Raw genomic sequence first — 24,103 nt, 5'->3', positions numbered from 1 at the left:
TGTATTTTCACACCATCTCAGGGAATTCCTATGCATGTTAAATTCCAAGGAACCCTCAGCGAGGCTATTTGACCCTGGGCCCGGGAAATTGGGAACAAGGGTCTGTCAGGGACCCAAGGTCAGAGCACATAGGCAGAGCTAACCAGGTCAGGAGCTGGGAACAGGCAGCAGCAGGGACCGGCACAGTCTGTCTCCCTCCTCTGCTTCTCTCTGCTTCTCTCTGACTGCTTCTACTCCTGCTTCTTTTTGTTCATTCCTTTTTTTTTTTGTTCATTCCTAAGACCACATGGACCCCAAGCAGCTGCTCTGGCCCCTGGAACTATGGAGCCCTTTGGTTTTGGATTGCCAGCAAGTGGATCCCAGACCCTGGGCCTCTCTGTTCAAATTCTATTTTTTGTTTTTTAAGATTTTATTTGTTTATTCATGAGAGACACAGAGAGAGGCAGAGACATAGGCAGAGGGGGAAGCAGGCTCCTTACAGGGGGCACGATGTGGGACTCAATCTGGGGATCCCGGAATCATGCCCTGAGCCGAAGGTAGATGCTCAACCACTGAGCCACCCCGGCGTCCCTTTGTTTAAATTCTGAGAAGAGACCCTGACTGAGCAGGCTCATGGGTCAGACCCCCAGCCAGCTGTGACCAAGGAGCCAAGGGGTCATGTGGTCCTGATAGGGCAGCTGGCCACTGTGGAGCTGTGCTCGGTGGCATGGAAGGAGAAGGTGATGGCAGGAGATGGAAGGAGATGGCAGGAGACGGCAGGAGACGAAAGAAGGTGGTGGCCAAGGCAATGGAGTAGGAGGAGGGGAAGAGGTGGGGGAGGGAGGAAGAGAGGGAGGAGCCTAACCTAGAAGAGAAAGCCAGGGAGGCAGGCACATTGACCAGGAGCTTTCCTATAGTGATGTGTTTCCTTCTTGCCTCAAGCTGTGGCTACGGAGCCTCATGCATAGTGGTGTCTGATTGCTCAGAGGCCTGGAGGTGGACATATACATGCTGAGACATGTTCAGTGCCCACTATAGACATATGTGGGTGCATGCCTTTATCGGGCCCTCCTGCACTGGCCCTGTCCTCACTGACTTTACTTCCTGCCACCCTTTTAGGCTAGGTCCCTGGATTAGGACTTGGAATCTCAGATTGGAAGGAACCTCAGAAGCCATCTAGTCTGGCATTTTCCAAAGTGCATTCATTTCTCTTTACTCAAACTTCCTAAAACAGGTTCCCCAGGCCCATGGAGACCTTTCTCTCACATAATAATAGCATCGCACAATGCTGGTGTTCCTCACGGAACCTGCTTTGGGAAACGCTGATTGACCAGACCCCCTCCTCCTGTTATGTGGATGGGCCAGACCAAGTGTGGTGATGAGGCCCCAGGTGGACAGCGTGTCACTGAAAAACAAAGGCTCAGGAAAGTGGAAATTTCTCTCTCCCTTTTGTGAAAGGAGTTGGAAAGTAGACAGATGGGCACCGTAACCCGGATGGCTTCACAGATGCGCAAGACAAGGGCCGAGTGGCAGGGACTGCAGGGGAGAGAGCAGGGTCTCACCAAGGAGCAGCATGACGAGGCCAGGCTGGCTCCCTCTCTCTCTCCTCCTCCCTGGGAGCCCGTGCTCTGAACTTGGGAGAAGCTGGTGGCACAAAATACAATTCAGTTCAACCAATTCTTAGGCTCAAGTCGCTGTCTTTGGGGGCTCTCCCCTGTAAGACTTGACTAGAATGGCTTAGAGATCTCACCCCTTGTTCCGGGCGAATCCCACCCTCTTCTATCTCATCTCCAAGGACTGAAGCTGGGGCTGGTCTGGCTCCCATCTTCCCCGCTGACAAACACTTCCACTCTGAAGACCGCCTGTGGCCTGTGGCCCTATGATGTTCTATGTTGGGCTCATTCCTTTCTTCTGTCCTGTGCTGAACCCGGAGATGTGGTTAGGCTTTGGCAGAGGTTTGCAGTAATGGAGGGTGATCCTGCCACAGAGCCGAGCAGGTGACAACTGCCAATCACACAATACACCTCACTGTCCTGAAAATTAATTGACTGCTGCCTTCCTCATGGGATTGCCTTTCCTTAGGCCCTGGTGTAGTGAACTCCTCTCATACTCTCTGGTCCCCTTGACACGCTTTTCTTCCCTCTGCTGGTTGCCATCTCTCAAATTCCTGTGACTGTCTCATGCAGACTAGTTCAACTTTCCCTTCCTCACCCAAATTGGGTTTTCAGGACACTTGGCAATGCCAAATCTCAGTGTGTGTTTGAGTGTGTGTGTGTGTGTGTGTGTGTGTGTTGGGGGGGTTACAGAATGAAGGAACCCAGGGACCAAGGGGGAGCCAGCATGGTTGGGCATTAATTTTCTCTTCAGTATATCCCAGAGCATATTCTTGGCATCGTCTCACTCTCTCACTGACAACACACCCACACACCCAGGGTGGGAGGTGGGGGAGTGGTGTGTCTGTGGGACTGGGGGGGGCTCTCCTCATTCTGTCTAGAGCACCTCCTATGGGCAGTGCTGCATACTGCATCTAGAGATGCCACTCAGGCAAGAACCGCCTCTCTTTTAAGGAGCCCAGATTCCAGGAGGAAAATTTAGTGCCATCATTATAAAATAAGGAGTGCCAGGCCCAGAGGCAGGGGAGCGGACCCGGGCTAATCAGAGTGGTCAGAGCTCTTCAGGCTGGAAGATCAGGAGGGCTTCCTCTAGGAGGTGGCATTTGAAGGGAGCCAATGCAGATGGCTTTCACCTGGGGACCAACGTGGGGGTGGGCCAACCAGGCTGATGCAGTCTTTAAAAGAAAAAAACCTCCCAGCTCCACGTCTAACAGATTTCACCTAAACCAGCCTTGCTAAATCTCAAGCCCCATGAAACCCGTTTCTGTTATAATCTCTCTCTCTTATCTCTTCCTTCCCATCCTTTCTCATTCTCCTCCCCCAAAGGATGGGAAATCTTCAAAGAAAAAGATGTGTCACTGTAAGTATTCAGCCCAAGAAGTGGGCCAGATAAATTATTAAAACACATAAAAAGACAGTGAGTCGTGGGGCGGGGAGCCGGCACAAGCCGAATAGCCACCCCAGGTGGACGGTGGGCTGGTGGCGCCCACGGAGCCCCTCCTCGGAGTCCTGGGCAGGCTAAGGTTTCACCACAAGGCCCACCTCTCTGGTTTCTCGCCCCAGGGCCAGGTCGGTGGGGGCGGGGGTGTCACGATTCCAACAGCAGCGAAGTCCCCGGCGCCTGCCCGGCTGGGAAGGGGCCAGGCTGAAGGTGAAGGGGGGCCTTTGTGTCTGGGCTGGACATTTGGGATTTACTTCCCTCAAGACTCAAACTGGTAACTGCGGAGTTTTAGTTCTTGCTTTTATCTCTTTTTGAACTGTAAAAAGAAATTCCCAAGGGGAAGAGGGGATACTTTTTTCTCATGAAAGAAGAAAGCCATGACCGGTTTAAGGAAGTAACCAACTTTTTGAGTACTGTGAGAAAGAACGCTCAGAGTTTTGCTTTGATTTTGAGGCACCCTGGCACCGGTGGGGGGTAGCGGGTGAGACAGACCAACAGCAACCCCGACTGAATGCCATTTCCTTTGGAGGGGTTGCAGGAGAGCTCCTGCTCTGAATCAGACTCTCAAACCGCTCCCCCCACCTCCCTCCTACTCCTGACTCCCGTTATCCTGCTCTGTCTTTTCATTTTCCTACAGCTTGGAGGGGGGACGGTGGGTGGTAGTGGCCTCACTTTGGTGGTATTGACGTTTTGGCTGGATAGTGTTTTGTTTTGGAGGGCTGTCCTGTGCATTGTAGGATGTTTAGTGGCAGCCCTCTACTTGCGACCCTCAGACATCGTCAAATGTCCCATGAGGGTACCAACTGCCCTCGGTTAAGAGCCAGGGCATAGCTTGTGTTGCCTTCTGACTTGGTGCACTGTGGGCCCATTTGCTGAGTGTATTGTTTCTTGTCTGACTTCCTCCTGGTAGAGTGGGGAGCTCAGTGAGAATAGGGATTGTTTTGTTCCCTGATGTATTGTAAGTCCCTAAAACAGTGTTTGTCACAGAACTGGCACTTCCTCAATATCTGTTTCCAGATGAGGGACTCTCTCTAATGGTGGGGTGTGGGTTTGAGACTGTGTTGGGCAGCAGCCTCACGCCGTTAAAGCAGCCCGGCCGATCGGATCAACAGGCTTGGGTTCAGTTTCTTACCAGGCCACTGGCTAGCTGTGTGACCTTGGACAAGTGACTTCACCTCTCTGAGCATAGTGGTTTCCTTTCTTTGTAAAACAAGTACAAGCCTGCATCAGAGAGTGGTTGTGAGGGCTAGCCACCCTTTAGGATGATGCCTGGCATGTAGTAGGTCCGGGCTAAAGGAGGGCAACATAAAATGGACAATGACAATATTCTGGAGAGTCCCAGCACTCCTCAAATGAAAGCAGCCTGTTACTGGCATCAATATACCTGCTTGTAAGATTAGCCTTTGTTTTCACTGGAGAGGGTGTGTGAGAAACGAAGTTTGGATGATGGAAGTAAGGCACTGTTGAGACATTGTTGAGTAAGACATTGTAAGAGATTGATGACTCGAGGCCCCTGCAGCTCCCAATGTCCTTTTGAGATATGTTGATGCCCAACGCAGTGGCCACCAGCCACACACGGCTATTGATCTCTCTTGATGTGGCTAGTCTGGGTGGAGATGTGCACTAAGTGGCAAGTACACACCAGATTTCAAACAATTAGTGCAACACAAAGAATGTAAAATATCTCATTATATGTTGAAATTATAATATTTTTGGTGTTTTGGTTAAATAAAATATATTATTCATTTCATCTGTTTCTTCTTACTTTCTTTCTATGTTGAAGAGGGAGATGGCCTATATGTTATTTCTTTTAGTGTTCTTATAAGCTTCTAAAATTTTTTAGTTTTCGTTTAAATTTCTTTATTGAAGTATAATTAACACACAGTGCTGTGTTAGTTTCAGGTGTACAATACAGTGATTCAACACTTCTGTTCACTACTCAGTGCTCATCTTGATGAGTCTTACTCTAATCCCTGTTTCTTTTTACTTAAAAAAAATGTGGCTACTAGCAAACTTAGGCTTATGCATGTCACTCACATTATCTTTCTTGGGCAATGCTGCTGCAAGGAGCTGGCAGGAAGGGCAGACTTGAGCCTCCATTTTACAGACCACAAAACCGAGGCTTGCAGAGAACTCAGTCCCAGGGTAATAGCCGTGTCCTCACTCTTAGCACAGGGCTTTCTTTTCCCACGCCCGGGCTGCTGGGTACCAGGCGGAACTTAACAGGCCCACGGTGTCCCAGCAGAGCAGGCATTCTCCTTGAGATCCACAAAGGTGGGGTGGAACCCCTTGATGTCGCCCTCCCCTCCGCAGAGACTTCCCCAGACAAAACAAACAAGCCCTTGGGTCTGGCGAGCTGCAGCGGGGAGCGGAAACCGAGGAAGATCAAAGACCCAGCGGTTACCCCCTTCCGGGCCGCGCAGCTGGCAGCGCGCCCCGACCCCGGGAGGGCACCCACGGGCCCCCGGCGTGAGGCCTGCGAGCGATTGGCTGGCAGCTCGTGGCTTTCGGACGCTCGCAGCCGCCAGGAGTGGGCTGGGCCCAGAAACGGCTGCAGGCGCGGTGCGGGCTCCTCTCGGACTCCCAAATCACAACGCAGAGGGGCGGAGCGGGGTGCTGTGGGCGGTGGGGGCGGGGGCGGGGGCACGGGCACGGGCACGGGCACCGGGCGAGTAACGAGCGAACACTTTCTGCAAAAGTCAGGTCCTGGTAGGATCGGGAAGGGGCAGTGCAGCCGACCCCCGCGCCCCCGCCGCGTCTCCTCTCTCGACCTCAGTCCCGTCACCTGTGAGCTGGAGCCGGAGTCCTGCCCAGCGCTCTTCGAGGAAGCCGAGCGGAGGGAAGGTGCAGGGCTGTTAGCGGGAGCAGAGGCCCATCTAGAGGAGACGGGACCCCGGGGCGTGTCCTCGCAGGACGCCTACCGCCAAGGGCCCTCTCCCCCTCGCGGCCCCCCGGCCCCGACCTCCCGGCCACCCCCCGGCCCCGCAGCCCCCCGCGCGGGACTGGAGCCCGCGGCCTGGAGGGGGGCGCTGTGTCCGCCCCTCGGCGCCTGGCCCCGCCCCGCGGCCCCGCCCCGCCCCCGCCCCGCCCCCTCCGCGGCCCGCCTCGCCTTTGATGCGCCGCGCCCGGCCAATGGGCGCGCGAGGAGGCGCGGGCCGCGGCGGCGGGCTGGGGGCTCGGCGCGCCCCGGCGTCAGTCGGGCCGCGGCGACGGCGGCAGGAGCGCGTCCCGGCGCCGCCTCGGGCTCGGCTCGGCGCGGGGCTGCTCCGGGGGAGGAGAGCCAGGCGCGGCTCAGGAGCCGGGGGAGCCGGGGGAGCCGGGGGAGCCGCGGGCCCCGCGGGCCGGGCGCATGGCTTAGGGACGCCGCCGCCCGCCGCGCCCCCAGCATGGGGAAACTTCACTCCAAGCCGGGTCAGTGTCCCCGCCCGCGCCGGCCCCTGGCCCCGGCCGCCCTCGCCCTCGCCCTCGCCCGCGCCCTCGCCCGCGCCCTCGCCCGCGCCCCCGCGACCGCTAACTCTCTGCCTCTCCTTTCTTTCCGGCTCCCGCCGCCGCCGCCGCCGCCGCGCGCGATGTGCCTGCAGCCGCCGTGTGCAAGCGCAGGGAGAGCCCGGAAGGTAGGCGCGCGGGGCACGGACGGGGGAAGCACGGACTGGCCTCGCCCGCGGGCTCTTATCCCCCAGGCCCCCTCCCCCGCCCCCAACTCCGCCACCAGCCCACAGACCCGCTGCGGGGGCAGCCTCCGCGCCCCCTTCCTGCCCCACCTACCCCTCCTCGCCGTCCTGGGCCCTCTCCCGACCCGCACCCCTCCCTCCGCGGCCCCCGCCCTCCGCGCTCCCTGCGCCCCCTCCTCAGACTTCTAACCCCTTCCCCGAGAGCTTGCCCCAGGCTTCCCGGCCCTCACCCCCGTCTCCCGAGATCTGGGCTCCGGCGCCCCCTGCGCCCCTCTTCCCCTCATCCCGTGCTCACTGCACCGGCCCTCGGACCCTCACCCCAGACCTCCGCAGTCCTGCCCCCTGGCTCCTGCCCTTCTGGTCGGCAGACCTTTCCTCCGGGGTGCTGCTCCCCCTTCGCGCTCCCGGCTGGGTCTCCGCCGAACCCCTCTCTCCCGGCGACCTGCGTCCCTATCTCGGATGGTGCCCCGCTGCCTCCGCCGCGCCCACTCTCTCCCTCCCCTCTCGGGTAACTTTCGGCCCAGGGGCCAGACTCAGGGGCGTCTTGTCTTCCCCGCCCCAGGTGACAGCTTCGCGGTGAGCGCCGCCTGGGCTCGGAAAGGCATCGAGGAGTGGATCGGGAGGCAGCGCTGCCCGGGCGGGAGCTCTGGACCCCGACAGCTGCGGGCAGCGGGCACCGTTGGCAGAGGAACCCGGGTACGCTCCCCACCTACCTTTCGGCCCCAGAGGCGGGTCTCCCTGCCCACCCGCCCCAACTTTTAGCACCCTCTTGGCACAGCTTCTAAGTCCAGAAGTCCCTTCTTAGCCGCCCCTGCCCCACCCCGTAGGTACCCCTCCTGTCTTGGGGAACCTGAGAGGTGGCTCAGGTGTCAGTCTCCCGTCCAGCTGGGGGTAGAGGGCTGTCTGGGGAGGGAAAGGTCCTAGATGAGGCCGTGGTGCAGCTCCAGTCTGTGGGGAAGCTCGTCTGTGCTGGAGGGATTTGGGGGCCTGCTCTGATTTCTACCCTGTTTCTGTGGCCAGCATTAAAGGGTGGGTTTGGAGGGGGGTGCTAGGAAGACAGGGAAAGCATGTAGGGGTGTCTGGGTGGAGGGTGGGACTGTACTGGCCTCCACATGTGTTCCAAGTGTCTGTGGCATTCATCGGTACCATCTGCCCAGGAACCCTAGTAGAAGGGGCTGTGATGTGGGTAGCAGAGCCTGGGGGACTCTGAAATCTGGTAGAGCCCTTCACTGGGCCCACAGGGAGAGAGAGGGTCTCCTGCTGCTGTAGCCAGGGCCTGCCCTGAGCCTTACCCCAGTGGGTCACTGAGATTGGAGTTGTTCCTGAGGTTGGGGGTTGGGGGGAGCAGTAGATGCGACAGGGGAGTGAGTCCAGCCCCAGCTCTTGGCCTGGGACTGGTGCTCACAGATGTCCAATGAGCTCTGGAACTCTGCACGGGGCTTTCAGATGGTCTGCGTGGAACTCGAGCAAGCCAAGGATCAAAGGATGAATCAACTTTTTGATGTGACATTTAATTTTTTTTTTTTAACTTCGAGGGGAACGGACTGAGTCTCAGGTCTGGTTAGTTCTTTGGTCTTGTCCATGGGCTAGGGAGGGAGGGGCCTGTGGAGTTTTCAGATGTGAGTGTGTGTGTGTGTGTGTGTGTGTGTGTGTTTGGGAGGTGGCACCTGGGTTGGTTGCAGTTGGGAGGTGGGCCTGTGACTTACATGCACTCTTGTGCATGTATGAAATAATCTCTGCGTCTGGGAGAAGCCCCCATCTCCTCCTCCACCGCCTCCCTTAGCTGGGGGCTTTCTCTTCATTTTTCTTCATCTGTTGGCTGGGCTGGAATTGGAGCTGCTGTCCCCTTGTAAAGGTCAAACCTTGGTGGGTGGGGGGCACTGCGGTTGGGGCCCTTTAGAAAGAGAACTATAAACTTCCCTTTCTTCCCCCACCATTTATAGTTTTTGATCTACTTACTTATTTAAAGCCTAGTGAAAATGATCCGATTTAGCCATATGAACAAATGCATTTGCAGCTCAAGACAGAGGCCAACTGAGTGGATTTCCATTAATCAAGTTTTGGGTTTTTTCAGCCTGTTTATTTTTACAAAGTATTCCTGCAGAATGACATTTATTTGCAGTCCCTTCTTTTTTTTCCTTTTTTTTTTTTTCCTTTCCTCAACTGCCAGGCAGCTTGCTCCATGCTTTAGGGGAAACTTGAAATACAAGCGAGGGCTTACTTCAATTGACTTTTATCTTCAAAGCCATAACAAATGTTACCCGCATGTTTTTGGTGGGTCTCCTTGGCATCCAGTCCTGGAGGATGGGAGGGAGGAGGAAGGAAGGAGAGGAAAACAAAAGTCTGTCGTTTTTAATTAAATAGTAGTATTCCCAGCAAGAGGAATGTGAGCCAGTAAAAGTTGCCATTGGGGGAAATGAGGGAGGGTGGGGAGGGGGCCCCAGCTTAAGTCTGTGGCTTTGGTGAAGTCATGGAATCTTGTTGCTTAGTTTCTTCCCCCAGCTGAGGACAGCATGGGGTGGTGCTTGCCTCGCTTCCTCAACTCGTCTCTCAGAGAAACACTGAGGGTTCATTAACCTTTGTTCAAAGCACTTTTGAAGATGTGAGACATGGAGCCATCAGTGTGACATATGTTAGGTGGTGGAGGGTGGGCCCTGCCATCCAAGGTAGTAAGAGGAGGGGCCCTCTGCTCCTTGGGGAGTTCTGCTTGGTGACTGGGACCCAGGCACCCAAGTTTCTACCAGCTCTGGCCCAGCCACCAAACCCACAGGGGTGGGGATGGCAGTTCACCCTAGGAGAGGTCAGGGGAAGCCCAGGGTGTGGCGCTGCTTGGTGGGGACATGTGCACCGATTTCAGGTGTTGCCTGGAGGAATGTTTGTTATCTTAATAGTCAAGCATGTCTTTTACCAGGAAAGATAGTAACTAGGACATCAAGCCCACGATTTCACGGATATTATCACTTAGGATGGAGCTAAATTGAAAGAGAGTGTTGAAAGTTGATTCTGAGAAAAACATTAAGTACAAGCGGTCAAATTTGTGACTGTGGAAATGGAATGTCCACAGTTTGGGAAACCTGGAGAAATAGTGAATGAGACAGCAGTGGGCAATCTCCTGTCTAGTTTAATTTCCGTGATTCCCAGCAGCGCAGAAAGGGTGGCTGCAGGCTCTTCCAATAGATCATCAGGATGTACGGTGTGGGCTCCAAAGTCAGCTGGATTCTGGGGGCTGGCAGACAGGGCCCCCCTCCAGCCCCAGGCCCAGGATGGTCTCTGTCTTTACTTCTTCACCTGGCCCTTCACCAAAGTGGGTGGAAGCACATTAGGGGTTCATCCAACTGGCATTATTATTATTGCGATGAACATTGCTATATATTAAGTGCCTGTATATGTCAAGCACTTTGCTTACATGATCTTACTCCTCTTCATAGCCCTATAAAGTTGTCAGCCGGTTGGTGTGGACTCTGTCTTTCTGTTTCTCTGGAGCACTTTCTAGACAATGGGGGCCATGTGCCATGTGTAGCAAAGCCCTGTGCTAGAGCATATGCCCAGAGGGTGCCTCCCTTACTAATTTCCAGAGAGGCGGCATTCTGACCAGCTGCTGAGCACTTGGGGAAGAGGTGGGTGGTGGGCCAGGTAGGAGCAGAAAGGGCCCCTGCTTGCCCTCTTCCTTCCTGACTGGGCCTGAGTAGCTTAGTAAATGTCCAGGGTGGGTCCCAGTTGCTTGGAAGGTCCTGGGATGTGAGAGGGTGACCTTGCTGGCACTAACCTACACCTGCCATCCTGAGTACAAAAATAAATGAGGTCAGGCTCTGGCACTATAGCTTGTCACCTTGCATAAGCCATTGTACCTAAGCTCATCTGGGAGGCGGGTATAGTAACATTCTCATCCCTGGCAGGGTTATGGCACATGATTCTTCAAAAAGATTTCAGAAGGGGGAAAGGTACTGGGAGGTTTACTGAGGTGGCTGGGGGAGATAGGAGCCCAGATTATGAAGCCAGAGGCTTCCCGCCTTCGCCTGCCCTGCCATATGCTATAGACGTGCTTGGAGGGACACAGGCTAAGGGCTTCTGCTCTCCCCCTGTGGGGTGTGATGGAACTTCAAGGAGTCATGTGTTCAGAGGAGAAAACTCATGAGAAATGTGACATGTCCAAGTACTATGAGAGAAGAACAGTAAAGCGAACGATTTAAACATCAGACAACAGTGTGCTAAACACTTAGAAGTTTGAATAAAGCATAATCACCTCAAAGGGATGCAGGAGGAGAGGTAAACATGAAGCTGTAATGGCAGTTACACAAGAAAACCAGTTGGAAATACCAGGTCTACAAAAATGTCATATAATAGGATGGGTGAAATCAAAAAGCTTGTCGAGGAATGGAGCCGTGGAGTAGACAGGGAGAGCCTGATGGCCTAGCCCTTGGAGAAGCAGAACCCGGGTGCCTGTGTGCTCGCGTGGTGTGTACCTGCGTGTGCTTACATGAATGTGTGGGACCAGATTTAAGGCCAATCCCCCAACCCCACTCTGTCCCTGCAGTTTGGCTTTTCTGTTCTTTTATGGCAGGGCTACCTTAAGAGTCGGGCTGAGAGCTGTGGTGCCGGTAAGCCTGTGGGTTGATGGTGGCCGCCAGGCGGGTTGCTTATTGATTAGGGGGCACCTAGTGCATTTTGACATTTGGGGAAGATTGGGAGGGCGCAGCCTGGGTCAGAGCCCGTGGACGTGTGGTCCTGGGCGATGAGATTGGAGGCTGGCTCTGGGCCCGGCTGCTGCCCGAGTTGCCGGATTCCAGGGGAATCACCCTTGAATGATACCAGTTGGCACAATTAAAAGGCCCCATGTCTTCACCATATGGAAAGCGTTAGGCCTCCTTACGTGGTTTCGAAGCTATGTGCCGGGAGGTAGACTTGACATTTGAGGTAAAGCATAAATTAAATATTTGGTGTTTTCAGAATTAAAAGATGATTTGCTTTGAGGCTGGTGGAGGCATCTGGGCCTCCACTTGCTGGCATCTTTGGGTTCTCCATGGAGGGTCTCTGCCTGTGGCACCCAGGGCCAGCCTCTTAGCCCTACCTGGCAGCTTTCTTTATCCTGGGGGAGTGGGGAGGAGAGCCTGGGTGTTGGCGGGGGGGGGGGGGGGGGGGGGGAGCTGGGCAAGGTGCCAGGTGGGGCTTCTGGCTTCTAATAGGGTTGGGTCTCTCAGGAGGGCGGGTGGTGGGCAAGGGTGTCATATTCTGAAGGCTTTAATGGATCTCTGTGATGTGGTCTCTGGGAGGCCTCGAGGAGCATCTCATCCTGCCTTTGAAACTTTTCTTCCCTGAGAAAGAAGTTCCCCTGGGTCAGGCCGATGCATGTTCTAGTCCCTCGTTCAGAAACAGCCCCTCCACATTTACTACAAACTGTAGTAAGCCTGGGGAGAGGCTGAACCAGGAAGCAAGCATGGCATGTGTCCCGGGGTCCCAGAATTCAGGGGAATGTTGCTTCCCCTCACCTAGTGGGGATGGCTGGAGTGAGGTGAGAGGGTGGGCCACGATGCTCCTAGCACTGGGAAGCTCCAGTACCATCCTCAGGGACAGACTATCCCTGTGAGGGCTTCAAACAGCTACCCGGCACATCAGCAATAAAAGAATCACTTTCTGAGTAATACATCTCCTCTTGTGGTAGCCCGGGGCACGTAGTGGGCACTCAGGATGTGTTTGCTGCCTGAATGGGTGAGTGAATGAATGAAGCTAGCTTAGGCCACCATCCCTGCCTCATTCTCTCCCAGATCCTCTTCCTCAGGCAGGTGGAAGAGTGCGAGTAGGCCTTTTCTCTCAGGCACTCTGTTGTTAGTTATGATCAACAATGAGTTGTTACTCATCATTAACTCCCTAGCTGTACCAGGCATCGAGGATACAGTGACAAATAAAGGGGTTGTGGTCCCCATCCTCCTGTGGCTCCTAGCCTAATAAAGGAGACAAAGGAACCAGCACATAAATAGGCACATTACCGGCCCTGGGAGAAGCTGCGTGAAGGTGGCACTGAAGCAGGAACCTGACAGGCCCTGAGGAAGAGGATGTGGGAGGAGAAGGCTGGCATCCATGCCTGGAAGAGCTGATGGAGGCCCCAGCCTTGCCATCGTCCTTGGGAACTGGGTGCTGGTTGGGTTGGGAGCATGGACTCCCAGGTGGCTTGCAGCCTGTGGGGACTACAAAGCTTTCCTGGTGCTTTAGGCTTTCTGAGAAGCCCTGTGTGTTAGTGGCTCTTGGCATGTTTGAGCTACCTGTCCCCCTGGACAGGTGTGTGAGGTGGAGGAGCAGGGTGGGTAGTCAGTGTGCCACCTCAGCCAGCAGCATGTCCCTTAGAGCTGATTCATGTGGAGGGTCGTGGACGGCTGTTGGGATGGCTACCCTGGGGGGAGAGGAGGGTCCCAGCTGTGCTGGGGTCTGGCGGGGGGGGGGGGGGGGTGGCGCTGAGGGATGGGATGGAATTGGTTGCTCAAGGCAGAAAGAGGCACCTCAAGGGCTAGGGGGTAAGAGGCAGTGACAAGCCAATCCCAGAGAACTGTTGTGAGCCTGTGTCTGAGGGAAGAGGGTCCCTTGCCTTGGGTTACCTGATGTGTCTGAGCAAAGGGAGCGCCAAGGGACCCTCTAGTCAAGGGGCCAGTGCCCTGGCCCACCAAGGGATCTGCTAGCACCGGCGAGCCAGGCACCCCTCAGCTCCCAGCTTGGGGGTTCCTGCAGCCTCGTTCGCTGGCTGTAGGTTCACAGTGTGCTTTGGTTTAGAAACTTTTAGAATTTTTAGGTTGCTTGTTGGATTCCAAAGCAGGCGCTTCCGGCTGCTCCCTCACTCTCCTTTCTTTTTCACTCACACATGTTCTTTTTGTGGCTCTTGTCTCTCAGACATTCTTTCTCTTCCTCTCTCTCTCTCTCTCTCTCTCTCCCCCCTCCTTCTCCTCTCCTCCTCCCTCCCCCCCTCTCCCGGAGGAAGGAAAAAATTCAGACTCTCACAAACAAAATATCTGCCATTCCATCTGAGGGAGAACTGAGGCAGGAGCCCAGAATATCCTGGAAGAAACGCCAGAGAGAGCTGAAGGCCTCAGTTGTTTAATCTGGAAGGCGGTCTTTGATGTCACCGGGCTCCGTTTATCCTGGGAGGCTGCCTGCTTCTTTATGGCTGGCTTCAGACTCTCCACATGAAGAATGGCCCAGAGCCTTCAGGGGCCGGAGGAAAAGCCTGATCACTCCCCGAAGGGCAGGCCTGAGGATGCTGCCCCTCCTGCCAAGCCCAGGTGGGGTGGAGAACCTTTTCCAAACAAGCATTTCCAGAGACATAAGTAATTCTTTGATAACTTCACGGGAAAGCCGAGGGGGCTGTTTATCCATGTGGGCAGCAGTCACAGGGCTTTGCGAGGAAAGCTCAGGTCTCTCCACGGGTCATCCCTAGCCCCAGAGAGGCGGCTCTGCCCACCCGGGTGTGCCCTGGGTGTGAGTTTGCTTAGAGAAATTGGTCTGAGCTTCACTTTCCTTACTTGTTGAGCCACGTGGGCGGTGCCCTGTGTGCGTGGCCCTGTGTGTGGCTGAGGCCTTTCAGAGAGCCCAGGGATCCTGGCGGGGGCTTCCCAGTGGTGTGGCATCACTTCCCTTCTCTGGGCCTCGGGTTTTCCAGCTGAGAAGAAGATTTATCATAATTTAACAACTATTGGTGCATTTTATTCAAGTCATTCCTACGTCTGTGCAATAGATACTGAGTACCTATTTTAGGCCATGTATACATTTGCTCTGCCAGTAGAGCATGGTATCTGTGTTCATGGAGTTTATACTCTAGTAGGAAAAGAGAAGTATTTTTAAAAACAAATGTTGCAATTTAAGTTGTGATACGTACCTCAAAGGAGGAGTCCTGGGTGCTTTGCGAACATTGAATGGATATAATCTGTGTGGCTGTGCATTCCACAGATATTTGCATGTGTTTAGGATGGTGTAGAAACTGTGAACCATCTGGCATAGTTCCCCCCTCACCAAACTTAAGAGTTCAGTGGAACTAAATGTTCATCTTTGCCTTTCATCCTGTTTTCTTATCTTATTGCATTGGTTAGAACCTCCCATACTATTTAATAACCGTTTGTTGTTTAACTAGTTAAGAAAGCTTCTTCCAGCCCCTGGCTTGCTAATATTTTTGAAGGCAGGAATAAATATTGAGTTTTGTCAAATGCTGTTGGGGTGTTGTCATCCTTTGCTAATATAATAAATGATTTATATGCCTGATTTACATCATTAGATTTCCTAGTGTTCAACTTCTTTGTATTCCTAATCTCAGTCCTCCTTTGTCACAAGACACTGCTGTTTAAAAAGGTTGCTTTATTTGTTTTGCCAATCTTTCACTTTGGATTTTTGCATAGATATTCACGTTAGATTGGCTCATAGTTTGGGCAGGTGGATACTGAACAATGAAGACAATGTTAGGGGAATGTTGGAGGACACTCAGGCAACTCTGAGAATCTAGGGCAGGGAGTGCCAACTGGCTTTGGGTCAGAGGTGGTCTTGGAGGAGCTGTGATTTCAGTCCAAAGGTGAATTGGGGAAGGGGTGGCAGGGAGGCAAGAGGGGGAGGCGTGTAATAGCACTATGAGTGTCTGCTGTATGGGCCAGCAGTGTGTGAGAGAGCCCTGTAATGAAGGGGGCAGTTTGTTTGAGATGCTGGTTGAAGTTCATTTGGCTAAGGGGTCACAGTTTGGGCCTGGGGGGCCTTCTCAGCCATGCTATGGGCCTCTGTCTTGGTCTAGAGGGAAGACAAGTAGCAGGCCCTATGGGAGGGGCCAGCAGGACAGAAGTGGGGTAGCTCTTGTGCCTGGGAAGAAGGAATGTGGGGACGGGCTCTCAGTTGTAAAAATACTTTGGAGGATAAAGAGGAATCAAGTGACTGTATCTTCTGGGCTCAGTGAGAGATTCTGGAATGTCTGCATTGATCCACACATAGCACTATGGCTCTTGGGGGTCATCCAAGGGATCTTTGAGGAGGCCACCAGCAGGTAAAGGACCAGAAGGAGAAAAGTACATAAGGCAGTGTAGCGTGATTCTTAAAGAGTAAGGACTCTGGAGCCTAATATCCTGGGTTCAAATCCCGGTGGCTCAATTTTCTGACTGTGGGACCTTGGGCATAGTGTCTAACCTCTGTGTCAGCCAGGGGTCTGGCAGGAAACAAGTGTACTCCAGATTGTTTAAAATAACTTCTAAAGGTGTGGGAAGGGTTAACAGAATCTTCATTGGGTATTGAGGCACCCAAGGACTGCTTGGCCCCTGGCAGAGGCAGGGAGGTGTTACCGTCCCAGGGCAGAAAGGGCAGGGGAGGAAATGTTGGATATTTTTGGTTTGGATCCCTGTAGGAACTGTAGCTGAGGAAGGTCAGGCAGGAGCTGTAGATATGGAAGATGAACCATAGTCAGAGACATGGTGCAAACGTAGCGGGGATGGGAGAAATACCCCGACCTTTTTCTCCTTGTATCCTCTGGTTTCCTGCTAGGGCCTCCTATTGGCTGAAGCTGGAAGCCAGAGACCAGGAAGCTTCAGCAGATTGGTCTAAGGGAGTCAGCTTCTGGGGGCACAGAGCAGCATGGGGGGTGGGGTGGATGGGGGTGTGGAGGGTGATGGAAGAATCAACTCTGGGCCTCAGTTCCCTCATCTATAAAGTGGGGATGAGCAGTTATGGGGACTCAAACTGTAAAATGGTTATAACTGCCTAGCACAGAAGTAAACGCTCAATTCAAGTTAGCTATTGACCTTATAAAGCCTTAAGAAACACCACACTATGGAGATTCAGGGAATGCTTCCTGAAGGAGGTGGCATGTGAGGAGGCTTTAAAGGATGATTCAAGTTTAAAGGGCCAGAGAAGTCCTATTAATGAGCACAGCAGGCTGGGCAGGAGACACTCAGGAGGGGGTGGGGACTGGGGGCCCCTGGGGGGCACCCGTCCTATCTCAAGGGGGCAGCACCCCTCAGCCCCAGCCAATTGTTACCATGTGGGAATGCGGCCCTGGTGTTGCCACATTTGATCATTAAGAGAATTCAGCCATCTGGGTTTTTGTGTGAAGTCATTCTAATTAAAAAAAAAAAAAAATCATCAACCAAATACAACTTTTAGAAAATAGTTTCTTTGGGTGGAGCCAGGCAGCTAGATTTGGCCTGTTGTGCCCTGGCTCATGAGACGAGACTTTGGTGGGTAGGAGTGTGTTAGTGGTGATTGTGCGTACACGTGAGCGTGAAGGCTGCCTCGTGCTTTCCACGTGGTTTTTCCGTGTGCCGTGCCCTGGTATTATGCCAACGAGAGACGGGCTCAGCAAATCCAAGGGTGGGGCCGGCGAGGGAGAGCTGGGAAGCGGGGACAGTGTCTCAGTCCCACGGAACACCGTGGGAGGGCCGGGTGGGGTAGGCACAGGGAGATGCTCTTGGGCCCCTCTGTGGACGGCTCTAGGCCCATTTCAAGCTCGTGTCTAGCATCTCGCATTAGTTCTCTTACCCTCCATTAGACCCGCCTTCGGTTCCGGCCTCGTAGTCCTCAGCCCCCGGTCCCGCCCCGCCACACACCATGCGGCAGGTGTCAGAGGTGTAGCTTGCAGAACCTGACTCCCAGTTGCAGGTGTCCCCAGCCAGCTGGCTCGGCTCTGATCCTCAGTTTGCACATCTGCGGAGTGGGTAGAGCCCTGGTTGCTAGCTTACTGGGGTGATCTGAGAGCGAAATGAGTTTCCTCCTGGCTGCTGAGGGTGAGTAAAGCAGATGCCTCTCCCCTTCCAGCTTTTCAGACTGGCTTGCTAATGGTCTTGCTAATGGTCACGCTGATGTGTGCTAAACGTGAAGAGGAAAGGAGCAGGCTGTGGTGGGAGAGTAAGGGGGCTTCTGCTGTGGACTGGCGGGGGTGGGGTGGGGGTGTGACGTTTAAGTTGCTGGGGCCCAAAGAATAAAGAGCTGGCTGAGGAAAGGGTCATCTCAGACAGAGGGAGGTGCAAAGGATGTGATCGCTGCAGATAGTCTTCAACTCTCTCCTGAGCATCTGGCCCAGGACCAGATTCTCATCTCTGAGATGTTAGGACAGAGACACATTCTCCAGCAGAGTGGGGTAGGCATTGCCTGGGGTTGTGGGGACAGGGGTCTGTGACAGGTCACAACCTGTCATGAGCCCTGGTCCACCCGCTGCAGGTGATGGGATATTTTTCTTGACGTCCGGCCACTCTGGCTTCCCTCCTTTCTGGCTGGATGGAAGGTAGCGGGAGAGCCTGTGGAGCTGATCGGCCGGCCTGCCGAGTGCTGCCCGAGCCCCCTGGCGTCGAGTGCTGATCTGGGGCTCTGGAGAGGGGCAGAGCATAAAGGGGCCCTGTTAGCAGGGCCGGCCTGTCTACCCTCAGGCCACAGGTGAGGGCTGGGGAAGACCAGAGCCTTCCCAGTGGGCTCTGGCCCAAGGATGTTTTTCTCATTCCAGAAGGCCACACAGGCTGGCAGGCTGCTCACACAGAGGCTTAGGCTTGCAGCCGCTCCACTGAGCAGGTTTGGGGGCGCTGTTGCTATCGTTTTACTGATGGGGAAACTGAGGCACTACAGGAGCCTACCTCCTTGCCCAAACTCACTTGGTTGACTTCAAAGTGGGCTCTTGTTCCAGCAAGATTCAAATTCAGGTTAATCTGATTTTAGAGCTATCTTCCATCATTATAGATGAGACTTTTTCCCCCTTCAGCCACATGTTATAATCCCCTTCGTGGCTCATGAAATCAGTTTAGCGATCGGCATTTAAAAAAAAAAAAAAGAAAATAAAAACAAGAGAGAACAATGCTTAAAGTAAGAGGAAATACATATCTTCCTGAACTTTTGTTTAATTTAGAGACAAGTCTATAGATAACAGATAGATGGATAGACAGATCAATCTAGATCTATGGATACCTACACACACATCTGCACCCAAATCCACATATACAGAGGCCCTCTGGAATGTAATTCTTGCTGTGGGTTGAAGTGTTGGAAAACACTGATGTTTGGTCGCTGGTGAGGGCCCTGAGCCTGAATGCTGTGTCAAGCCCCAGCTCTGCTTCCTACTAGCTGTGTGACCTTGGGCACTTTCCCTAACCTCTCTGTGCCAAAGTTTTCTTTCTTAACATTAGAGCCTTTTGCTTTGCTGACTATTTGGTCACGACAGATTTTCCCAAGATTGCTGGGGGTGCTTTCTTGCCTAGGTAGCTAATGTGCCCTCTCCTGGCCTTCACCTCTGCATCTCCAAATATGCTGAAGAAAAGGAGGGTGTTTGGGTTCCCTTTTGCTGCATAACAAATTACTCCAAATGTAGTGACTTAATCCTTTTGTGATTTGCTTAATGTTATGCAATTGGGCTGGGCTTGGCAGGGGCAGCTTGTCTGTGGCTCTATGTGGTAGAGTTGGGTGGCATGAACAGCCAGAGGCCACCAATTCCACTTGGGTCATATGTCTGGGGCCTTGGTCCTCTTCCACGTGGCCTCACCACACAGCGAGCTTGGGCTTCCTCATAGTATGGTGGTCTCAGGCTAAGCTGACTCACTACTTGGTGTCTGGCTTCTTGGGAGTGCGGCAATGGAAACTGCCAGGCTTTCTGAAGGCTTAATCAAGTTTGTTTAAATCAGGTCACCAGTCTAGCTCAGGTCTAGCCAGGGGAAGGGACTACCTAGGGGCATAAATACTGGGAGATGGCATTCACTGGGGGCCCATCAAGGTGGTCTAGCAGAGAGGATGGTCTCCTGGAGAGAAATTGCCCAGGGACTGAGTTGGCAAAAGGAGTGCAAGGTGTCAGTTGGATTTAGGATTCTAGTGCTTACGGCTGGGTGTGGCAGGAGTTGTCTTGGTGGGATGACAGCAGAGGCGGGGCCAGCCTGGGTCACGAGGGGTCTGAGGAAGCCTTGCATGTGAGCAGAGCATGTACTTGCAAGAACATCCACGGCTGTGTTATTTGGAAGGCTGAAAAATGTGTCACAACTCAAATATCCATCACTAGGAGACAGCTAACAAACAATGGGATAGCCGTGTCATGGATCTCTCTGCGACTTGTGAAACCAGGATGAGTGAGGGTGGGCAGCGGGCTGACGGGAAGGAAGCCCTGATATGCTATTGAGTGAGCAAAGCGAGAGCAAAACAGAAGTATAACGTGGTCCCGTTTTCACAGGATACAAAAGTCTATTCAGGCCCATGTCTATATATTTGCAGGTGCACAGAGAAAGATCTGGAAGGATACACTGTCAAAGGCTGCTTCCCTGAGGATTGGAGTGGTGGGAGGTGGTGAGGAGAGAAGGAGTTTCACTTTTCACATTATGTGTTTCCACATTGTTTGACTTTTTTTTTTTTTCCGTCCAATGAGCATGGGCTACTTTTGTATTTTTCAAAAAGCCCATACATTTTAGAAGAGAATGAGAGACAAGAAGTGGATCACATGTGCAGGAAGCCAATGGAGAGGCTTTGCTGGAGGGGGCAGAGAGGGAAGACAGTGGCCGGAGGGGGGTGTGGGTTTGGGAAGGGCGCAGGGTCCAGTGAGGACCACCTGCATCAGAACCTCCTGTGAGCCATCTCAGATGCAGAGACCTTGGGGCCCCTTCTCTGCCAGATGCTCTCTGAATCGGAGCCTCTCTATCAGATGATGCCTGTCCTGCCTGGACCTCTGTGGGAAAGGCCGTCGAGGAGGGGCCAGAGCAGGAGGCACGGCCCATCTGTAGGGCCATCGGGACCGCACGAGCGGCCCCATGGAGAAGCTGGCAGAGTCCCTGACTCACGCCCAGCTCAGGCAATGATTCTGTCTCCTGTGCATTTCCTCATGGCCGTGGCTTCTTAAGCCTACAAGTGGGTTTTGTAGTTGTGGATACCTGGTCTTTCTTTCAAGACCTGTCAAGACCCTTGTTTTATAACTGGAAGGGAGGCGATGTTAAAAGGACCTCAAGACTGGCGCTGTCCCATAGAACTATCTGTGATGATGGCAGTGCTCTGTGTCCGCACTGTCCAGTAGGGGAATCGTTAGCCACCAGCGGCTGAGCACTTGGGATGGGGCTTCTGTGACTGAGGGGCTGAAATTTAAACATATTGTATTTGAATTAATTTAAATAGTTGCATGAGGCTAGCGCCTCCCTCACAGAGACCACGGCTCAGGACCAGTAGAGAAGATCCAGTGCTGCGGAACATCAGGGTAACCCCCATCCTGAGGGGGATCTAAGGAGTTATTTGCAGCAGGTGGTGGTGGAAAGAGAGTTTTGCCCCCAGAAAGCTCTGGTGAAACCCTTCCCAGGGTCTTTCCAGACCCGGCTCCCTGGAGGTGTGGCTTCCCTTAAGTGTGGAGGAAGTCGGCCCCACTGGCCACTGCTACATCAGGGATGGGAAGGATCGTGGTATCCTTCCAGGTGGACAGATTGGAGCACCTTCTCCTGCTGTCACCAATCAGGCCTTCCCGGCCTCCTTAACTTTGGAGGACCTGCTTGCCATCTTGCTTCTGGAGTGCTCGCTTCGGCAGCACGTATACCATCTTGCTTCTGGGGTTCGTGGCTGAAGACCTGTCCCCTTGGCCCTGGTGTACAGAGCCAGAAGGTATAACCCACCCCTGGGGCAGTACTGAGAGGGGCCAGCTTTTCTCCAGGAGGAACAGCCAGAGCTTGATGGTCTGCAAAGCCCTCCTCCCAGTCATTGGTCAGGCATTTAAAACTTACAGAGAGCTGCCCAGGGTTGGCATTAATACCATGAGGGAACTGAGGCCAGATGGCAGAGTCCATAGGGCTGGTTCTGTGTGGCTCACCGCTGCGTCCTCGAGGTCTTTTGCCCTGCTTGCACATGGCAGAAGCTGAAGGGGCACTTTCTGGGGCGACAAGGCTCAGAGGGGCTAGCAGCTTGGTGAGAGGGCACACGGCCCCAGAGGGGCAGGAAGTCAGGCCCTGTCCCTCCTTATCCCACCTCCTTATACAGAGCCACGCTGCTCCTTGCCCTTGAAGAGAGCCTCTACTGGCATCTCCCCTGCCTTTTCGAAAGAGTCCTACCTTTCTTCATTTCGTAAATGAAGGAATGCATATGGTAAAAGATGAAAATAAATTTAAAATACTACTAAAGGTTATGTGATGAAAAGGAAGCCTCCTTGCCACCTCTGCTGCTGCCTCCCAGTGGCCCTCTCCCCAGGCACTTGCTGTTTCCAGTTCCTCGACATGCTTCCCAACTTGCTCTGTGCAAATGCACCCTTATCTGTGTGCAGACAGCACAAGCCCTCTTGACCGATAGGACTGGGAAGCACTGGTATTTGCAGGTTAATTGAAAAATGGACGTAAGGTGAGAATCATGAAAAAGTGTTAGAGACTGTTTCCCTTGACCGTCATCATCTGGTTCTGCACCTTGCTTTGTTAACAGCGCATCTTGGAAATCAGTCCATATCAGTACAGTTAATCTTTTTTTTTTTTTTTTTAGTACAGTTAATCTTATTGCTCTTCATGGCTCTCAAGCCTTCCATTCGAAGGACGAAGGACAGGCCATAATTGATTGCACTGATTCCCTGTTGTTAGGCAGCCAGGTGACTTAGGGGCTTGTGCCTGCGGTCTACCTGAGATCAATGGCGTGCATTTCTGTAGCTCTACTTCTACATGCATGCCCCTGCTCCGACACACACACACACACACACACACACACACACACACACCGCACACCCTGATGTGATTTCCAGGTGTGGCTCTATTACTTTTCTGCCAAAGCCAGAGTTTCTCCCGAGGGCCTGTGTCTTCAGAATTCAGGAGGGTGTCGAGTTTGGGGTGGGTGTTGTGGTTAAGTAAGCGTGACCTTTCTTGGTGTGGATTAGTCAAGATCTCTTGGGTTTTCTACCCATCCCCACTGTGTCCTACAAAGGCGTGTTATTGGCCCGTGTAACCGGGAAGTTCTGAGAGTGAATCAAATTCAGATACATTGGATCTGAGAGCTTCGATTCTGTCCCAGGTCAGTGGTCTGTGCCTTTAGCGCCGCTTTCTTTGGGGTTGGCTTCATTCTCAGGCAGGCTCTCCCCAGGTGGTGGCAGCCTGGCACCCGGTGGTCGGGCTGCCATGCCAGGCCAGAAGGGAGTATTGTAGACAGATCCCAAGCTGGGCTCCCATTGTTTTGACTTGGGTCACATGCCTGTCACGGACTCAGTCCCTCTGCCTCTGAGGATCCTGGGTCATCCTGGATTAGGGCTGGGATCAGCCCCAAACCTCTAGGGCAGAGAGGGAGAGGGTAGGCGGTTCCCCAGAGAAGAAGCACCTGTGAGAGAAAGCTGCAGAATGCACCCTGGATGGTTGGAACCAACATCTGTGCGCTGCCTGGCCCCTGGAGTAAAACCCACTGACTGCCGCTCCTGTCAGCAGCTGGCGAGCGTGGGTGGGGACAGAGCAGCCGACAATGAGCTGACTATCTGGGGAGAACTACTCCTTGCCATTGGGTCTTAGAAGAGCCCTGGTAGTTTGTCACCTTCTCCATGCAGCCCACATGGGTCATAGCCTTCCTTTCAAGCTCCTAGCTTCCAGTGATAATGATCTTAACCTTCAGGGAGTGGGTAACAAGATTCTTTTGGGAAACTGCTAAATCTGCTGGTGTCTCTCTTCAAGTAAATGCTCTCACCCCTTTAACTCCAATTTCAGGGCACCCATAACCTCCCCATTAATAATCTCTGCCTGAGTTTGCATGTTTTCTTGTTTTAAACCTCACTATTATTATTATTATTATTATTATTATTATTATTATTAATTTCTCATGTGGGTCTTCTCCTAATTCCAGGAGCCACAGAGCTTTGGCCCTGGGCTTTGGATCTAGGTTTATAGGGAACTGTGTTGACTGTTTTGACATTGGATCTTAATTTCTTCACTTGTAAAATGAAGGAAAAAAGTTCCACATCTTGGAGTTGTTTTGAGGATGAACTAAAATAATGCACGTACCAACTTAAGGCTTCACCTGCAGTAAGCACTCAGTAAACATGCTGGTAGCTCAGTAAGACCTCCAGAGCTGCTGGTAGGTTCTGGAAGATTCCTGGGAAACCCGCTTCATCAGTTAGGAGCCCAATACAGCACCTGGAAGGGGCTTGGTTGCCGTTTGGTGGCAACCAGAGAGGATTAGAGAGAACTTCTGTGTTTGCTGAGGGGTTGCTGGGTGATTCATCTTTATTTCCATTTGGGAAAACTAAGGCCCAAGAGGCTCCCGTGACTCATCCAGGTGTCTTAGGGTTAGTTTGGGTTAGTTGTGGGTATCTTTATGTTCTGATCTTAGGACACCCCTCTGCTTATTTTCAAAACTGTGTCTCCTGCCTGGCCAAGGACACGCCACAGGTGATGGCTCACCTGTGTATTACGGGGCTTGGGATCAGGACTTGCCAATCTCAGCAAAGCGCCAGCCAGTAGCCTGCCTGGCTGGACACCAGGCCTGGGGGGAGGTAGGTATTG

General features: G+C 53.3%; 1 protein-coding gene across 1 annotated transcript in view; it reads left to right on the top strand.

The window, feature by feature from the left end:
• The first annotated feature begins 6,320 nt into the window (after positions 1-6,320).
• Positions 6,321-24,103, top strand: part of NKD1 (NKD inhibitor of Wnt signaling pathway 1) — an 84,183-nt gene continuing 66,400 nt past the window's right edge. The window contains exons 1-3 of the mRNA XM_077898469.1: positions 6,321-6,444; positions 6,615-6,647; positions 7,267-7,400. Of these exons, the coding sequence (XP_077754595.1) occupies positions 6,420-6,444; positions 6,615-6,647; positions 7,267-7,400 (192 nt within the window). The 5' untranslated portion in view covers positions 6,321-6,419. The remainder of the gene's footprint in view (positions 6,445-6,614; positions 6,648-7,266; positions 7,401-24,103) is intronic.

The sequence above is a fragment of the Canis aureus genome, chromosome 5 (assembly GCF_053574225.1).
Source record: "Canis aureus isolate CA01 chromosome 5, VMU_Caureus_v.1.0, whole genome shotgun sequence".
In the NCBI taxonomy this organism is placed as follows: Eukaryota; Metazoa; Chordata; class Mammalia; order Carnivora; family Canidae; genus Canis; species Canis aureus.
Note: the sequence above shows the minus strand (reverse complement) of the source record. Positions and strands in the feature narration are given on the sequence as shown.